The following is a 17,743-nucleotide window of genomic DNA, read 5'->3' as shown; positions in this document are numbered from 1 at the left end:
TAAAAAAACGGATTATTTGTGGATCACTTCCAATTATATTGACTTGATCTGCCTGATCCCCTGAAAATTATATATATATATATATAAAAAAAAAAAAAGTTTTGGAAAATTTTCAACTACTTTCCATTTTATTTCCGTCATCGAGATCTGTTTGTTGTCAGTGAATGAGACGAACTTGTCATTGCAGAATCATTAAGCTTTCATAAAACGTGAAAATCCTGATATTTTTACTTTAGAAAGAAAACCTGTTTGGCCACAATATAGCTTATAAGACAGACCACAAATATAAGCAGTTACAGTGTGACATAAGCGCTTTACAGAAGCTGCAGACATATTTTTACCTCTTGAGCGGAGGGATGCTTGGTGTGGGTGTCATTATTGGTCAGGGTCCAGTAGAAAGATGCGATGTCCACACTGCTCTCAGCTTGGCTTAGGAGGGTCATCCAGCTCTGAAATACTGAAGGATTGATGGTGGAGTTGGGAGAATATTCCAGCCCTTCAGGGATGCTTTCCACTAGAACGATACTACGATATAAAAAGAGGTGATACACATCCAACCACAGCTACTCTGCAGCAAGTAACCACATGTCCATATCGCTCCGATCTGCCCATATGTGCAATTTGAATGAAGGATACTGGGAATTGTGTTGCCAGCTCATCTTTTGAAAGTGGAAATTATCAGGCATGTCCGATCCATATTTATTCTACAGTTGGGAGGATTGGGGGACAATAAGGTAGCAGGTGATAAAGAATATGCTAAAATATGTTAAATTATTATCGAAAGCTGTTAAACTGTCTCTTAATAACAAATAAAATGTACAACAGCTATACTAACTGCATAAAATGTCTCAGGAAATCACATGAATTATAAAACTGTGTCGAAAAAAAATATTTTTTTACCTAATTAACCTATTTAAAAAAAACCTGTTGCCTTCATACTGGGAGATTGGTGGGGGTCCATGTCCCGATTCCCTCATACCTGCAGACTGGTGGGGATTTGAGTCCTGATGCCCTCATACCTGCAGATTGGTGCGGCTCTGAGTCCTGATACCCTCATACCTGCAGATTGGTGGGGAATCAGAGTCCTGATAACCTCATACCTGCAGTTTGGTGGGGGGAGGTCAGAGTCCTGATACCCTCATACCTGCAGATTGGTGCGGCTCTGAGTCCTGATACCCTCATACCTGCAGATTGGTGGGGAATCAGAGTCCTGATACCCTCATACCTGCAGATTGGTGGGGAATCAGAGTCCTGATACCCTCATACCTGCAGATTGGTGCGGCTCTGAGTCCTGATACCCTCATACCTGCAGATTGGTGCGGCTCTGAGTCCTGATACCCTCATACCTGCAGATTGGTGCGGCTCTGAGTCCTGATACCCTCATACCTGCAGATTGGTGCGGCTCTGAGTCCTGATACCCTCATACCTGCAGATTGGTGCGGCTCTGAGTCCTGATACCCTCATACCTGCAGATTGGTGGGGGATCAGAGTCCTGATAACCTCATACCTGCAGTTTGGTGGGGGGGTCAGAGTCCTGATACCCTCATACCTGCAGACTGGCGGGGAGCAGAGTCCTGATACCCTCATACCTGCAGATTGGTGGGGGATCAGAGTCCTGGTAACCTCATACCTGCAGTTTGGTGGGGGGGGTCAGAGTCCTGATCCCCTCATACCTGCAGATTAGCGGGGAGCAGAGTCCTAATACCCTCATACCTGCCGATTGGTGCGACTCGGAGTCCTGATACCCTCACCAATCTTGCAATAGACTACCCCCCCCCCCCGAGAAGTGTACAGCAAGCTGGCGCACACCTACAGGCTGGAGTACAGATGAAATTGAAAGAATAGGGTACAAAGCATTAAAAATATGTATGTGATTATATATTTTTTTCCTCCCATCAACCTGACACCAGCTCCAAATTATAAAAAAAAAAAAATAAAATAAAAGGAAAAACCCGTCAATTGTTGACTCACTTGCATGGATCACTGCAGCTGTTGTCTTGCTTCACCAAGATCTTCATCTTCTCAGTCGAGCTTGCACAGAGCAATGGGAATAGCAGAAGCTGAGCGGCCATGAGACAGAACAGCACAGTGACCACAGTGGCAATGACCAAAGCACACTGATAGTACTGCAAGAAAGAGTATATGTTATTTTACCACTTATACCGGAACATAGAGTGCCTAGAAAATACCCCAAAAATAAAGTACGGTAGAGAAATTCCAAATATTAGTGTAATGTGGCAGAAAGCAGTAAAAATAAGACTTCTACACAAAGAAAAATAAATAAAAATTTGCTCCCTAAGGTTTATGGATCCATTTTAACATACGTGTTAATTACTTTTTTGATGCATACAGTAATGTAAACTGCAAATACCATATTTATAACAAGCACTTACTAATAAAAAAGGTATAGCCTGATGGAGTATCTTCTGTATACAATGCTGTGTGCACACAGATTTCTACATTACCAAAACCCCGGCTACATAAGTTTGAGATTCGAAGATAGACATACCCTGCGAGCACTGTTCTGTAAATGGCCCATATATACCAGATGTTCTTCTGCCTCCTCCGGGGAGGATATCTGGAGAAAAAACACACACCCCACACATAAGTACAGGGATATTCCTTAGATCTAGATAGATCAATCCAAAAAAAGTCTCATAATTCATCATTTGTTTTGATAGATAAATGTTGGATGTCAGGAAACTGAGCTAGGGTGAAAAGATGGAACGTTTCCCTAATGAAGCCTTCATTCACATAATGGCAGATTTCTGTCTGGATTTAGGTGCAGAAAATCTGTAGCATGTTACAGTAGGAGCAAAGTCGACGAGATTTTACCAAATCACATCCAACCACTGAAAAACGATATCCCTTTGTAAACTGCCCTGTGGTTCAGATTTTTAAAGGGAACTTGTCATCTGATTCATGATGCCCAAACCATGAGCTTCTTTATTGCAGCCGTGTAGGTTTTACACCGAAATGCTGCGGAGTTTCAGATAAAACACTCAGAAAAAACCCGCAGAGGACAATGTGTCCCCGATGACTAGCCCTGGTGGCTTCTCCACATCCCGTTCCCATTGACAGACACGTCAGCAGACCTCAGCACATAACTAATGATCCGCTATATTCACGGAAGGCTTTTTTCAGCCAAACGTTCCCATATTTTCAACGTCATCTGTGTTGGACCTGTCTCCATAACAGGCCACAATTACAAAGTGGTGGTGAAGTATGTTGAGAGATTGCAACTGTTAGTGAGGCTGAAATCAGTAACAATGGATGAAAATGTGCATTAAACTATGTACTCACTGGTTTGTAGACAAGTTTTGGTTTCATTGTTGACCCGGTTCTCTAAAGTCACAAAAGTTCTGATCAAGAAAAAAGGAGGCAAGAATTACTATTTGATCACAAACTGTTCAGAATTTCACATTACTCAAGCATTCAGTCCAGCTAAAGGATCCGGGTCAAGGACATGCGGTGTGATGAGTATTTGGCTTAGTAATAGGTCATCTAATATTTAATATCAGCCAAATGTGTGGTCACTAATTTCGGCAATTCCTGACCACAACTGTTCCTCCTGATGTGCTCCTTGTTTTCAGAGATGGCTTTAGGTACAACCCCACAGATTGCAGAAGTTTCTGAAGGCCAGGCTGTGTAATCGAGTTTTAGACAGAAGAGCCCAGCATGTGACTAGTCACCATGATTCACAAAATGCGAGGGTTTTTTGCTGATCTTCCAACTATTCAGGAACATTCAGCTAGATTGGAAATCTAATGTTCGGCAACTTTTTTGACGACGACAGCAGTCACGTGCCACAGAAGACAGGCTGCATTCAAATTAAGAAGATTTATTTAAAAAAAAAAAAAAAAGTCACAAAAAGGAAAACATTCAGTGAGCCGCCCAAAACCATTATTAAAATACTTTGGTCAAGGCTGAGTGGTATGTAAGAGTCTTTGGCGATCAGGTTAAGAGACCTGTGACCATATAAATGATGGACGTGTGATCCTTTTCTTTTCCTCCCTGGAGACAAGCTCCCATCAGAGAAGACTAGCAGCTTCTTAATTACCTCTCCCCAATGAGGACACATACAGGCTTGACCAAACCAAGCAGGAATGCAAATAGTAGAAGGTGGTTCAGAAGAAAAGGGCACAGCCCGACAGCTATGGAAGGAGTATAGGCACCACACGTGTTCTGTCCAGAGAAACGGACATAACCTGCTACCAGACACCTCTGATGTCGGCTTCTCTAAGAACAAAGGGATTGGGCGTATTGAAATGCAACTGCCCAATCCCTTTCTCACCAAATATCGGGGAAAAGTGCCACCCCACCATTTACAATAAAAGCTGACATTACTAGTGACGATTGGGGATACAGGAGCATTTGACTTCTAAATTTGCTGGCTGCTTATTTGGGTTCCATAATGCGAGGCTGAGCAGCAGTGTACTGACCTACATTGCAGAGCTGTGATTCACACGGGTGAGGTGTTTGACAGGTTTCATGTAGGGCAAGGATAATGTAGCGCCATGAGCAGGACTGCCCTAAATAAATCACAGGGTGAGATCTGACATGGGAAATTCAATTATCTTTTTTTGATCGGGGCAAGTTGCAGCACTTGGACCTACACCGATCAGTAAGTTATCACCTACCCCGTTTTGTTTTTTTACCGGACAAACCCTTGAACTCTACCGAGAGCAACTCAGCCATCTCTATACGCCAGTACTGGATAATGGGTAGCAAAAATGACTTGTGTAAATACACCTTAGGTTGGTTTCCCACTTCCGACATTCAAGGCCCGAGTACGGACTGCGATGTCTGGACCAAACGAGGATCTCCGGACCAGAACGCAACACCCTAATATATTCCTATGGTAACAAGGCCACTGGCCAACTTGACATTGTGGTTAACGCTCATAGCGCGAATGTTGGATATGTGTAAGCAGCATACGGTTGGGATTGCACAGCCTGGCTGCTACATGTGGCTGTAGGATCTTATTCTACCCTTCCTCTACAGAAACTATTGTGGCGTGGCAAAGGGTTGTGTAACTGACGGGAAATATATGTGTCTCAGAGATGGCTTGTCTCCATAATGTAAGGCATAATAGATATTGCTTTATTGCAAGGACCTGTGGTGAGGTCACAGTCACGTGACCAGTCAGCTGCTGGGTTTGTGGGTTTGGCTACACCCTTATAATGTGGCCTGCTCCTGAACCAGTGGCTGTAGGTGGGGAGGTCTAAGCCTTTCGTGTGTTCTGAAGCTCCAGGTCTGAGCCTGAGTTAACGGACGTTTTGGCTTGTTTTTGTCTCAGCTGAAGGCTATCCAGGCACAGTAACAGGAGCCCAACAGGCTGTTAGTACAGCAGTTCCAGCAGAGCCAGCAGGAGCAACTGCAGCAGTTCCAGCAGAGCCAGCAGGAGCAACGGCAGCAGAGCCTGCAGGAGCAACAGCAGCAGATGCAGCTTCTGGCAACCGTCATCCAGGAGGGCAGGATGAGCCCCCCAAACCCAGGTCTGGCTGATGCCAACCCCGTTGGGAAGGCGGTAAGATGCGCATTACAAAAACTGACCCCTGAGGATGATGTTGAGGCCTTCCTGACGGTGTTTGAGAGGGTGGCTGAGAGGGAAAAACTTCAGCCAGAACAGTGGGCAGAGGTACTGGCCCCATACCTGACGGGGGAGCCCCAGAAGGCGTACTATGACTTAACTGTACAAGACGCCAAGGAGTATCCCAAACTAAAAGCGGAAATTCTCGCACGTTTGGGGGTGATAATGACTACCAGGGCACAGCGAGTTCTTCGCTGAGCCTATCACCGGGACAAACCGCCGTGCTCCCAAATGTTCGACCTGTTGCACCTGGTCCAGAAATGGCTGCAGCCAGAGTCGTCTTCCCCGGCACAGATGGTAGAGCGAGTAGTGATGGATCGGTTTGTGCATTCTCTGCTGAGACCCCTACAGACTTGGGTTGCCCAGGGTGATCCCCAAAATGCCGATGAACTGGTTGGGCTGGTCGAGAGATACCAGGGGATGGAAGGTTCCTTGGGGAAGCAGCCCATTCCGTATAGGGGGTCCCAGCAGGGGGTGGAGTCCCAAAAAGGGGTGGCGCGTCCAAGGTCAAAAGGGGCGGGGGAGGCGGTGCCCAAGGTCCCCACGGGTGATATTATTTGCTGGAAGTGCCACGGGCCAGGACATATAGCTGCCCGTTGTGCCTAGACCTCTGAGCAGATGGACTGCAGCATGGGATGCCATAGTTCATACTATGCATATCCAGCTCGCAGTGTGAACTCGCCACCTAACGAGGGGCCACAATCCTGTCCCATAAAGGTGAACGGTCGAGCAGCAATGACGCTTCCTGACTCCGGGAGCTTGATGACCCTTGTAAGGGCCAATTTTCCTCTCAACCTACTCCCGGGGAATAGGGTTGGCGTTCGGTGCATGGGGTATGTGACCTGGGTCAGGACGGGACTTCTGAACACTTATGGGTAAAATTACCTCTTATAAACTTTATCTCTCACATTTTTATATTATGTACATGAAGCGGTATAGTGTTTGGTGGATATGCAGTAGTCACAGCACTGGAATTTTCAATCCACTTTGTTTCACTGTATTGGTTGGCACATGTTTTTCCATTTTGGAAGGATATGGAATCCGTATGCAACGATATTATTCACTTGCATGTGTCATAATTTTACCCTGTCTTGTACCCTTTGGTCATCTCTAACCTATGGATTTAGTTACAAGATTGAAAATAAACCCATGTAACTTGTGTGATAGGTATTTTATGCATTTTTGTATAATATTCTGTTAATTAATAAATTACATAATTTTTTGATACAACTTTGGCAACATATACTCATTGTTTCTCCTTGCTCGCATTGTTATATTTGAGTCGCCATATAAAATGGGTATTTAATTAAGGACCCTTGCTGGTATATTTATTTGCAGTCGTTCGGGACTTGTTGCATCCGATAATTATAGGCCGGGATTTCTGTCTGTTTTGGGATCTGTGGGGTAAGGGTTCTGAGATTGCTAACAAGAGCAGGGAACCCATGAACCTTAATAAGGTATCACCACCATCAGAGGAAGACAGGTTTCCTTTATGTGTCCTTGTTGGGGATGAGGAGGAAGGGCCCCCTGTATCTGACATTCCGGAGTTAGGGGTGGCCGGTGAGAATTTTGGGACAGCCCAACATAGGGACCCCATGCTGTGGGAGGCCTTCAACAATGTCACCGTCATTAATGGGGTTGCACAAGAGCAGGAAGCAGACACAAGGTTTCCCTATTTTATGTTGAGTGGGGACTTGTTATACCGGGTCACGAAAATAAGGGAGAGGTGGTGGAGCAGTTAATAGTACCAGGCCCCTATAGACGGAAAGTGTTGGACATGGCCCATTCACACATCTTGGGGGGACACCTGGGGGTGAACAAACGCAGGAACGGATTGTATTGGCCTGGGCGTCACCAGAAAAATAGCTAACTATTGCAGGTCCTGCCCGACATGTCGGTTAACTGCCCCCACATCTCATTTTCGGAACCCCCTTGTGCCACTGCCCATTATTGAGGTGCCATTTGAGAGAATTGCCATGGACTTGGTCGGTCCCTTAGTTAAATCAGCTCGGGGCCATCAGTATATATTAATCATCCTGGACTATGCCACGCACTATCCTGAGGCAATTCCCCCAAGAAACTCCTCCGCGAAGAGTATAGCCCGCGAGCTGGTCCATGTGTTTTCCCGGACGGGTCTGCCGAAGGAGATCCTGACTGACCAGGGGACACCTTTTACGAGCAAGGTGATGAGGGAATTGTGCAGAGTCCTGCAAATCTCCCAGCTGAGGACTTCAGTGTACCATCCGCAGTCAGATTGTTGAGTGGTTTAACAAGACACTGAAGAACATGCTAAGAAAAGTCATAGAGAAAGATGGTAGAGACTGGGATTGTATCTTACCGTATCTGCTGTTTTCTATCCGTGAAGTCCCCCACAGGGTTCTCGCCCTTCGAGCTCCTGTACGGCCGATATCCGCGAGGTCTCCTAGATATAGCCAAGGAAACCTGGGAAGCTGAAGTCACGCCCCATAGAAGAGTTATTGAGCATGTGGCACTGATGCAACAGAGGGTTGCGAAGGTGATGCCCATTGTTAAAGAACATCTCCGCCAGGCACAAGAGGCTCAGGCCAGGGTCTACAACCGGTCAGCAAGAGTGAGGCAGTTCAATCCGGGAGAACGAGTTCTCGTGTTAATCCCGACGGTGAAAAGTAAGTTCTTGGACAAGTGGCAAGGGCCGTATGAGATGGTGGAGAAGCTTGGAGACGTAAACTACAAGATCCATCAACTCGGAAGACGGAAGCCATACCAGGTTTACCATGTCAACCTCATCAAGCCGTGGCAAGATAGAGAGCCAGCGGTAACTCCGCGCCTGCTGGGCAACCTAGCAGGGGAGGTTGGAGCAGTTACCATAGCGGAGACACTATCGAAGGCCCAGAAACAGCAGTGCCGGGAGTTACTCCAGAAAAACAGGGACCTGTTTTCAGAGTTGCCGGGGTGCACGAAGGTTGTGGAGCACGAAGTTCTGACCGAGCCCCATGTGCGGGTGAACGTGTAGCCTTATCGAATTCCTGAGGCCGGTCGAGAGGTAATCTCCAAGGAAGTCCAGCGTATGTTGAAGCTCGGGGTCATTGAGGAATCCAAGAGCGGCTGGTCGAGCCCGATTGTCCTGGTCCAAAAACCGGATGGTGAATGGAGGTTCTGCAACGTTTACCGGAAGCTGAATGAGGTCTCCAAGTTCGATGCTTATCCCATGCCACGCGTTGATGAGCTCATCGAGAGACTTGGACCTGCCATATATATAACCACCTTGGATCTGGAAGCCAAGGAGAAGACAGCGTTTTCCACACCAGACGGGTGCTTCCAGTATGTCCGGATGCTGTATGGCCTGCAGGGACCTCCGGCAACCTTCCAGAGGGCTATGGATAGAATCCTCGCGCCTCATAAGCTATACACTGCCGCGTACCTGGATGATATTGTCATCTTTACCCCGGACTGGGAGACTCACCTGGAAAAGGTTCAAGCAGTGTTTGATGTGCTAAGAGAGGCGGGGTTTACAATAAATCCGAAGAAGTGTGTCTTGGGTAGAGAAGAAGCCAAGTACCTCGGATATGTAGTTGGGCGTGGCGAGATCAAACCCCAAATCAATAAAGTGGAGGCAATTCAAACAAGGCCGAGGCCTCTGTCAAAGAAGCAAGTTAAAGTCTTCCTGGGGATCGTGGGATATTACAGGAGGTTCATCCCAAACTTCGCCACTATGGCTGCACCTCTAACTGATCTGCATAAGGGGACAAAGTCAGTGATGATCAGTTGGTCCAAAGAGGCGGAGTCAGTCTTCCAAGAAATGACAGGAGCTTTATGTAAGCAACCCGTTTTGGTGGCCCTAGACTTTAAACGTGAATTTGTCCTCCAGACAGAAGCCTCAGATGTCGGGGTAGGAGCAGTCCTTTCCCAAGAGATACGTGGGGAGGAGCATCCTGTTCTCTACTTGAGTAGGAAGTTGTCTTCTTGTGAGAAAAATTACTCAGTTGTAGAGAAGGAATGTTTGGCCATAAAATGGGCAGTGGATACATTACGATACTACCTGGTGGGACCGAAGTTCAGATTAATATCCGACCATGCCCCGCTCAGATGGATGAGGGAAACAAAGGGTAAGAATGCTAGGGTCACCCGCTGGGTCTTAGCCCTACAACACTTCAGCTTCCATGTAGAGCATAGGGCCGGGAAGCCACATGGGAATGCCGATGCCCTCTCAAGAATCCCTTGCCTGGTAGGTGAAAGTGCCAAGCCACACGGCTTTAGGCAGAGGGGGGAGGTATGTGGTGTGGCAACGGGTTGTGTAATTGACGGGAGATACGTGTCTCAGAGATGGCTTGTCTCCATAATGTAAGGCATAATAGATATTGCGAGCAGTCAGCTGCTGGGTTCATGGGTGTGGCTACACCCTTATAATGTGGTCTGCTCCTGAACCAGGGGCTGTAGGTGGGGAGGTCTAAGCCCCCCGTGTGTACTGAAACTCCAGGTCTGAGCCTGAGTTAACGGACGTTTTGGCTTGTTTTTGTCTCAACTGAAGGCTACTTGCTAGGTTACTTGCTACCTGAAGGTAATAAACCACATGAACTTTAAAGAAACCTGCCTCCTGACTGTCTCCCGCCGCACCTGAGCGAGTAGAATCGCTACACTATATACACATATCTATAACTTATTAACCCCTCAACTATTCCCCCCAAAAAAATAAAAAATTGGTATAGAAAAAATAAATACTATTTCCATTTCGACGGTGACGTCCCGACATAGGGACATGCTGCAGCCAATCACTGGCTGAGCCAGTGATCGGTGGCGTCGGACCTCAGGGTGGTTACTAATATTTTCTAAAGGGAGTCTAAAAAACGTCAGAAAATTAGGTCTTCTTTCTGAATACAGTCTAATAGTAGAGGGGACAAACGAGACATTTGGGTGCTGGATGTCAGTGATGATTATTCAGGGCTGGAGTACTTGGATATATGGGGAGGGCAACACATTTAACCCTCTATCCTGGGTGAAGGAAAGCCTGGCCACAGCTATACTAACAGAACACGGTACTCTTATTATTATTGCTGTATGGTCTTCTTATTCTCATCGGATATTATGGGGAGCTGGTCCCTATTTTTCCTGCTTGTTTTTTTCACCATGAAGATCCGAGGACACGTCACCTTCCCAAGGGCCGTCCAGACATAAGTACATGAAATGCAGGAGTACATAGCAAGGCAGACTTCACATTGTTTACCAAGGAAGCACAAGCCGCGCTGACATGTCGTAATCCCTCCAGCACATTGTATTGTATTGTGAAACCTCCCGGCTGCTAATAACTGCTATTATTTGTCATTATCAGGGGGGATGGTGAGAACTGGAGAAGTAACTATGCAGTAACTATGGAGCAGGGTGGGTTTTCTTTACTATAATACTGAAGAACATTTCAATTGTTCAGCTGATAACAGGAAACAATAGATGGCTTTTTTTAACATATTAAATGGAGACCAGACAATCACACATTCACTGCACTTTTGCAATATGGAATCAACAGCAACTTACAGATCAAGACAAATATCCAATGATAATGGGACTTAGGCCGGGATCACAATACCATGTGTGATGCAATAAACTCGCACGAATCTCTCGCATTAATACCCAGCGCTGCCGCCGGCACTCAGGACCGGAGCTGCGGCTACATGTCTTTCTATGAAGCCGCAGCTCCGGTCCTGAGTGCCGGGTGTTGATGCAAGAGAATCGTGCGAGTTTCTCGCATCACACATGGTAGTGTCATCCCAGCCTTACGCCACTATTCTTCATCAGCAGGTTTTGGTTTTTTTAATAATATTTTTAATCTACCTTTTTTTGCACTGGTAAAATAGAGCAGGAATAATTTGGCTTGAATTAAAATGTCTTTCCTTTTACTATATCAGTGCATTTTTGACCACATCACTAAGCTTTAAAATGTTGCATGTAAAGGACCCCATATATATTAGAATAACTTTGGCCGATATTAACGGGTGCAGACGACGCTCTCATGTGTACAGGGACATGTCCAAATTCCGAAGATGATCCGCCAGCGGCTTTTCAAAAGAGAACACAGGAGCGGTCGTCCGAGCAAGTGCTTCTGAGTATACGGCGAGAAACTTAAAAATGACAAGAAGTGGAAAAGAATTATAAAAATACAAATGTTGCAAAAGCCAGAATGAAGTTGATGGAAAAATAAAAATGCTTAAAAAACAAAATGCAAAAAAGGGAGGACCCGAGGTCTTAATGGGATGTTCCATGATTGATTTTCAGGAGCACACCACTGCTCTACCTCACGACTTTCCGATTGATTGGATCAGTAGCTCGATTATGCCGCTGGTTCGAGCGGTCACTATGCAATCTCCCATGCAGCATCGGAGGAGAAAAGCAGTGCTGGAACTCGGTGTAGCGTCAGAGCAGCACTCGCAAACTGGTAAAAATAGCTTGTAAGAGCTGCGCTCATTGCCTAGGAGACCGGCCGCTGCTGATAGACTGCAGTGGTGGCGGGTAACCTGGATCAGCAAACAACAGTTAAAAATAGCTTTGTTTTTTAAGATTGGAGATCATTTTTAATATTGAATAAATTGCAAAGTTGATTGTTTTTGCAAGAACTTTGCAAGGATTTTTGTAATAACCCTGTAACATTATGGAAAACAATCCAACTTTTAAAAAAAAAATTTTTTGTTTTTTTTGTTTCGATCATTGAGTTTAATTTAAAAAAAAAAAAAAGCGCAATAAAAGCAGAGACTCATTTTTTACCCCATTACATATAAATACTACAATATACGTTCACCACAACATAATGTGCCGCAATAACTGCAGTGAGAACCTTTGGACGTGCATCACTTTTCTATACGGCGTCCTTTTATTGGGTGTCGCGGTGCGATTACTGCACTGTATGACGGACATCACTAGATATCGCTGGGGTTTATATCTCACATAGAGAACTCAGGGTCCGGATACAAGGACTGTGGCTCAGAAAAGGGTGAATCAGAAGGATATTAGGAGACGAGTGGCAGCATGTCTCACAGAGGAGGGGTGCAGGACGATAGGGATCCCTCCTTGTAGCCATACAACTCAGGCAAAGTAGCAGTGAAACCTACCCAGAGCTCAGCAGGCAGCGTCCTCCTCCCCGGTCATCTGTGCAATACACAGCATCTGCCCAGACAGGCCTAGTGTACAGGGGGCCGAACTGGGGGCAGGGCAGGACATGGCCAGGAGGGGCCTGTGCAGCTGTGGCTTCCTGATGTAGGAGTGGTTATCTAATCCCAGGGCTGCAGAGACCAGAGAAGTCACTTGGGTTCATGATGAGTTGCCTTTTCAGTGTCTTAAACTTCCCCACATTTCCATTTTTTCATACCCACCTTCCAAAAACTATTACCTTTTTTAACAATAGGATATGTCACAGCTCACCCCCACCTCTTCCTGTACAATGACTGATAATAAGTCCTCTATATACAATAGGTAACACAGTATCCACCATTCACAATAGGTGTTGTCTCAGCTCACCTCTTCCTTCTCCTGTACAATGACAGATAACACCTCTATATACAGTAGATAACACAGGATCCTCCATTCACAATAGGTGACGGCACAGCTTAACTCCTTCCTCTCCTGTACAATGATTCATAACATCTCTATATACTGCAGACAACACAGGATCCACCAATCACAATAGGATGTCATAGCTCACCTCATCATCCTCCCTCCTGTGCAATGACTGATAACACCTCTATATACAGTAGATAACACAGGATCCACTATTCACAATAGGTGATGTCACAGCTCACCTCCTCCTGCTGTACAATGATTCATAACATCTCTATATACAGTTGATAACACAGGACCCACCATTCACAATAGGATGTCAAAGCTCACCTCCTCATCCTCCCTCCTGTGCAATGACTGATAACACCTCTATATACAGTAGATAACACAGGATCCACCATTCACAATAGGTGATGTCACAGCTCACCTCCTCCTCCTCTACAATAACTGATAAACACCTCTATATACAGTAGATAACACAGGATCCACCACTCACAATAGATGATGTCACAGCTTAACTCCTTCCTCTCCTGTACAATGATTCATAACATCTCTATATACAGTAGACAACAATCACAATAGGAGGTCATAGCTCACCTCCTCATCCTCCCTCCTGTGCAATGACTGATAACACCTCTATATACAGTAGATAATACAGGATCCACCATTCACAATAGGTGATGTCACAGCTCACTTCCTCCTCATGTACAATAACTGATAACATCTCAATAATAATAATAAATTTTATTTTTATAGCGCCAACATATTCCGCAGCACTTTACACTTTACAGTACATAACACAAGATACACCATTCACAATAGGTGACGTCACAACTCACCTCCTCCTCCTGCACAATGACTGATAACACCTCCTTATATAGTGGATAACACAGGATCCACCATTGACAATAGGTGACGTCACAGCTCACCTCCTCCTGTACAATGACAGATAACACCTCTATATACAGTAGATAACACAGGATCCACCATTTACAATAGGTGATATCACAGCTCACCTCCTCCTGTACAATTACTGATAACACCTCTATATACAGTAGATAACACAGGATCCACCATTCACAGTAGGTGATGTCACAGCTCACCTCCTCCTGCACAATGACTAATAACATCTCCATACACAGTAGATAACACAGGATCCACTACTGACAATAGGTGATGTTACAGCTCACCTCCTCCTGTACAATGACTAATAACACCTCTATATACAGTAGGTAACACAGGATCCACCATTTACAATAGGTGATATCACAGCTCACCTTCTCCTCCTGTACAATGACTGATAACACCTCTATATACAGTAGATAACACAGGATCTACAGTTGTGGCCAAAAGTATTGACACCCCTGCAATTCTGTCAGATAATACTCAGTTTCTTCCTGAAAATGATTGCAAACACAAATTGTTTGGTATTAATATCTTCATTTAATTTGTCTTAGGCTGGGTTCACACGTGGCGTTTTTTTCGCGTTTCCGCGGCGGTTTTAACTGCGCGATTTTGCCGTGAAAACGCAAAAAATAAGCATCCCATGCATTCCTATGGGATTCCGCAATGCTGTGCTAATGCTGCGGTTTTTACCGCGGCGGAATCGCTTCGCGGTAAAAAACGCAGCATGCTCATTAATTTTGCGGAATCGCGGTGATCCCGCACCCATAGGAATGCATTGTTTTGCTTACTTCCCGCATGTGGCTGTGCACACCATGCGAAAAGTAAGCAGAACATTTGCGGATGGTACCCACGGTCCGGAGGAGAGGAGACTGTCCTCCGGGCTTTGGGTACCATATCCCTGTAAAAAAATAGAATTTAAAATAAAAAATATTGTTATTCTTACCTTCCGGCGTCCCGCGCAGCCGTTCCCAGTAATCCTTTGCGAAAATGTCTGCGATGGCGTCCGTTCTCGCGGGATCGCGAATGACCGCGAGACATCGCGATCCCGCGAGAACGGACGTCATCGCGGGCATTTTCGCAAAGGATTACTGGGAACAAGAGCGTGGAGAGAAGCGGGAAGGCTGCGCGGGACGTCGGAAGGTAAGAATAACACCACTTATTTTTTTTGCATTTTATCTTTTACTACTGATGCCACATAGGCGGCCTCAGTAGTAAAAAGTTGGTCACACTCGTCAAACACTATGTTTGACGAGTGTGACCAACCTGTCAATCAGTTCTCCAAGCGATGCTACAGATCGCTAGGAAAACGCTAGCATTTTGCAAGCTAAATACGCTTGCAAAATGCGATTTTCCCGCGGAATGGAATTCCAGAATTCTCGCGGTAATTTCCACGAGAGTTCCGGTACGTGTGCACATAGCCTAAAATGAAAAAACACAAAAGAGAATGAAGCAAAAAGCAAAACATTGATCATTTCACACAAAACTCTAAAAATGGGCCAGACAAAAGTATTGGCACCCTCAGCCTAATACTTGGTTGCACAACCTTTAGCCAAAATAACTGTGACCAACCGCTTCCGGTAACCATCAATGAGTTTCTTACAATGCTCTGCTGGAAGTTTAGACCATTCTTCTTTGGCAAACTGCTCCAGGTCCCTGATATTTGAAGGGTGCCTTCTCCAAACTGCCATTTTTAGATCTCTCCACAGGTGTTCTATGGGATTCAGGTCTGGACTCATTGCTGGCCACCTTAGAAGTCTCCAGTGCTTTCTCTCAAACCATTTTCTAGTGCTTTTTGAAGTGTGTTTTGGGTCATTGTCCTGCTGGAAGACCTATGACCTCTGAGGGAGACCCAGCTTTCTCACACTGGGCCCTACATTATGCTGCAAAATTTGTTGGTAGTATTCTGACTTCATAATGCCATGCACACGGTCAAGCAGTCCAGTGCCAGAGGCAGCAAAGCAACCCCAAAACATCAGGGAGCTTCTGCCATGTTTGACTGTAGGGACCATGTTCTTTTCTTTGAATGCCTCTTTTTCTCCTGTAAACTCTATGTTGATGCCTTTGCCCAAAAAGCTCTACTTTTGTCTCATCTGACCAGAGAACATTCTTCCAAAACGTTTTAGGCTTTTTCAGGTAAGTTTTGGCAAACTCCAGCCTGGCTTTTTTATGTCTCGGGGTAAGAAGTGGGGTCTTCCTGGGTCTCCTACCATACAGTCCCTTTTCATTCAGACGCCGACGGATAGTACGGGTTGACACCGTTGTACCCTCGGACTGCAGGGCAGCTTGAACTTGTTTGGATGTTAGTCGAGGTTCTTTATCCAACATCCGCACAATCTTGCGTTGAAATCTCTTGTCAATTTTTCTTTTCCGTCCACATCTAGGGAGGTTAGCCACAGTGCCATGGGCTTTAAACTTCTTGATGACATTGCGCACGGTAGACACAGGAACATTCAGGTCTTTGGAGATGGACTTGTAGCCTTGAGATTGCTCATGCTTCCTCACAATTTGGTTTCTCAAGTCCTCAGACAGTTCTTTGGTCTTCTTTCTTTTCTCCATGCTCAATGTGGTACACACAAGGACACAGGACAGAGGTTGAGTCAACTTTAATCCATGTCAACTGGCTGCAAGTGTGATTTAGTTATTGCCAACACCTGTTAGGTGCCACAGGTAAGTTACAGGTGCTGTTAATTACACAAATTAGAGAAGCATCACATGATTTTTCGAACAGTGCCAATACTTTTGTCCACCCTCTTTGTTATGTTTGGTGTGGAATTATATCCAATTTGGCTTTAGGACAATTCTTTTTGTGTTTTTTCATTTAAGACAAATTAAATGAAGATAATAATACCAAAGAATTTGTGTTTGCAATCATTTTCAGGAAGAAACTGAGTATTATCTGACAAAATTGCAGGGGTGTCAATACTTTTGGCCACAACTGTACCATTCCCAATAGGTGATGTCACAGCTCACCTCCTCCTGTACAATGACAGATAACACCTGTATATACAGCAGATAACACTGGCTCTATCATTCCCAATAGGTGATGTCACAGCTCACCTCCTCCTGTACAATGACAGATAACACCTGTATATACAGCAGATAACACTGGCTCTATCATTCCCAATAGGTGACGTCATAGCTCGCCTCCTCATAAAAAATGGGAAAACGCCAAAATAGTTATTTTGGGTGACTTTTTTTGTTATTATTACATCGGTGGCTTAAAAAAAAATCAGAATTTTGTACAAAAGAAATAAAAAAAAACAAAAATGTGTTATCGCTGCAATCATCCTGTCCTGGAGAATCGTATTGTCAGGTCATTTTTACTGCATAATGAATGAGGTGAGAACAGACCCCCACATCACCATTGCGCCCCACTCGTCACACAGGCCTCAGAGGTGGGGACAGAAAAATATCGAGAGATCATGGAAGAAAAAGTACATACATTGTGTTCTTAAAGCCCCTTTTTTAATTCAGCATACTGGAGACATCCAGTAGTGGACAATCCCTTTAAGGGAATAAAACCATAACTCCCATCATGTATATGACTCCATTATTAACATGCTGCACATCGCCAGCTAGGAGCAATGTGAACAGTGACTGCAGATAATATATCTCCTACCCCACAGGAATTGTTTGGGTCCCGCGTTTATTCACCAGGTATCCCGCACCCACGCTGTGGATGACGTCAGCACGCAAACAGTGCTTCACACAAAACTACAATTCCCA

General features: G+C 45.2%; 1 protein-coding gene across 2 annotated transcripts in view; it reads right to left on the bottom strand.

Moving 5' to 3' along the window:
* The window catches only part of PLD3 (phospholipase D family member 3), an 82,650-nt gene extending 64,910 nt beyond the window's left edge, over positions 1–17,740 (bottom strand). Inside the window, exons 1-5 of one of the 2 annotated variants that reach the window (XM_073549301.1) lie at positions 17,637–17,740; positions 3,304–3,362; positions 2,510–2,578; positions 1,972–2,126; positions 342–525 (exon numbers count right to left, since the gene is read on the bottom strand). In XM_073549301.1, the coding sequence (XP_073405402.1) occupies positions 342–525; positions 1,972–2,126; positions 2,510–2,578; positions 3,304–3,330 (435 nt within the window). In that variant the 5' untranslated portion in view covers positions 3,331–3,362; positions 17,637–17,740. Of the gene's footprint in view, positions 1–341; positions 526–1,971; positions 2,127–2,509; positions 2,579–3,303; positions 3,363–12,666; positions 12,820–17,636 lie in introns of those variants that run through there. The other variant, XM_073549300.1, reaches the window with a different exon arrangement.
* Between the last annotated feature and the right edge of the window lie 3 nt (positions 17,741–17,743).

This window comes from Dendrobates tinctorius, unplaced genomic scaffold (genome assembly GCF_039654945.1).
Source record: "Dendrobates tinctorius isolate UK_male_01 unplaced genomic scaffold, ASM3965494v1 ptg000158l, whole genome shotgun sequence".
Lineage (NCBI taxonomy): Eukaryota > Metazoa > Chordata > Amphibia > Anura > Dendrobatidae > Dendrobates > Dendrobates tinctorius.
The sequence above is the reverse complement of the archived record's forward strand: the minus strand, read 5'-3'. Positions and strand labels throughout refer to the sequence as shown.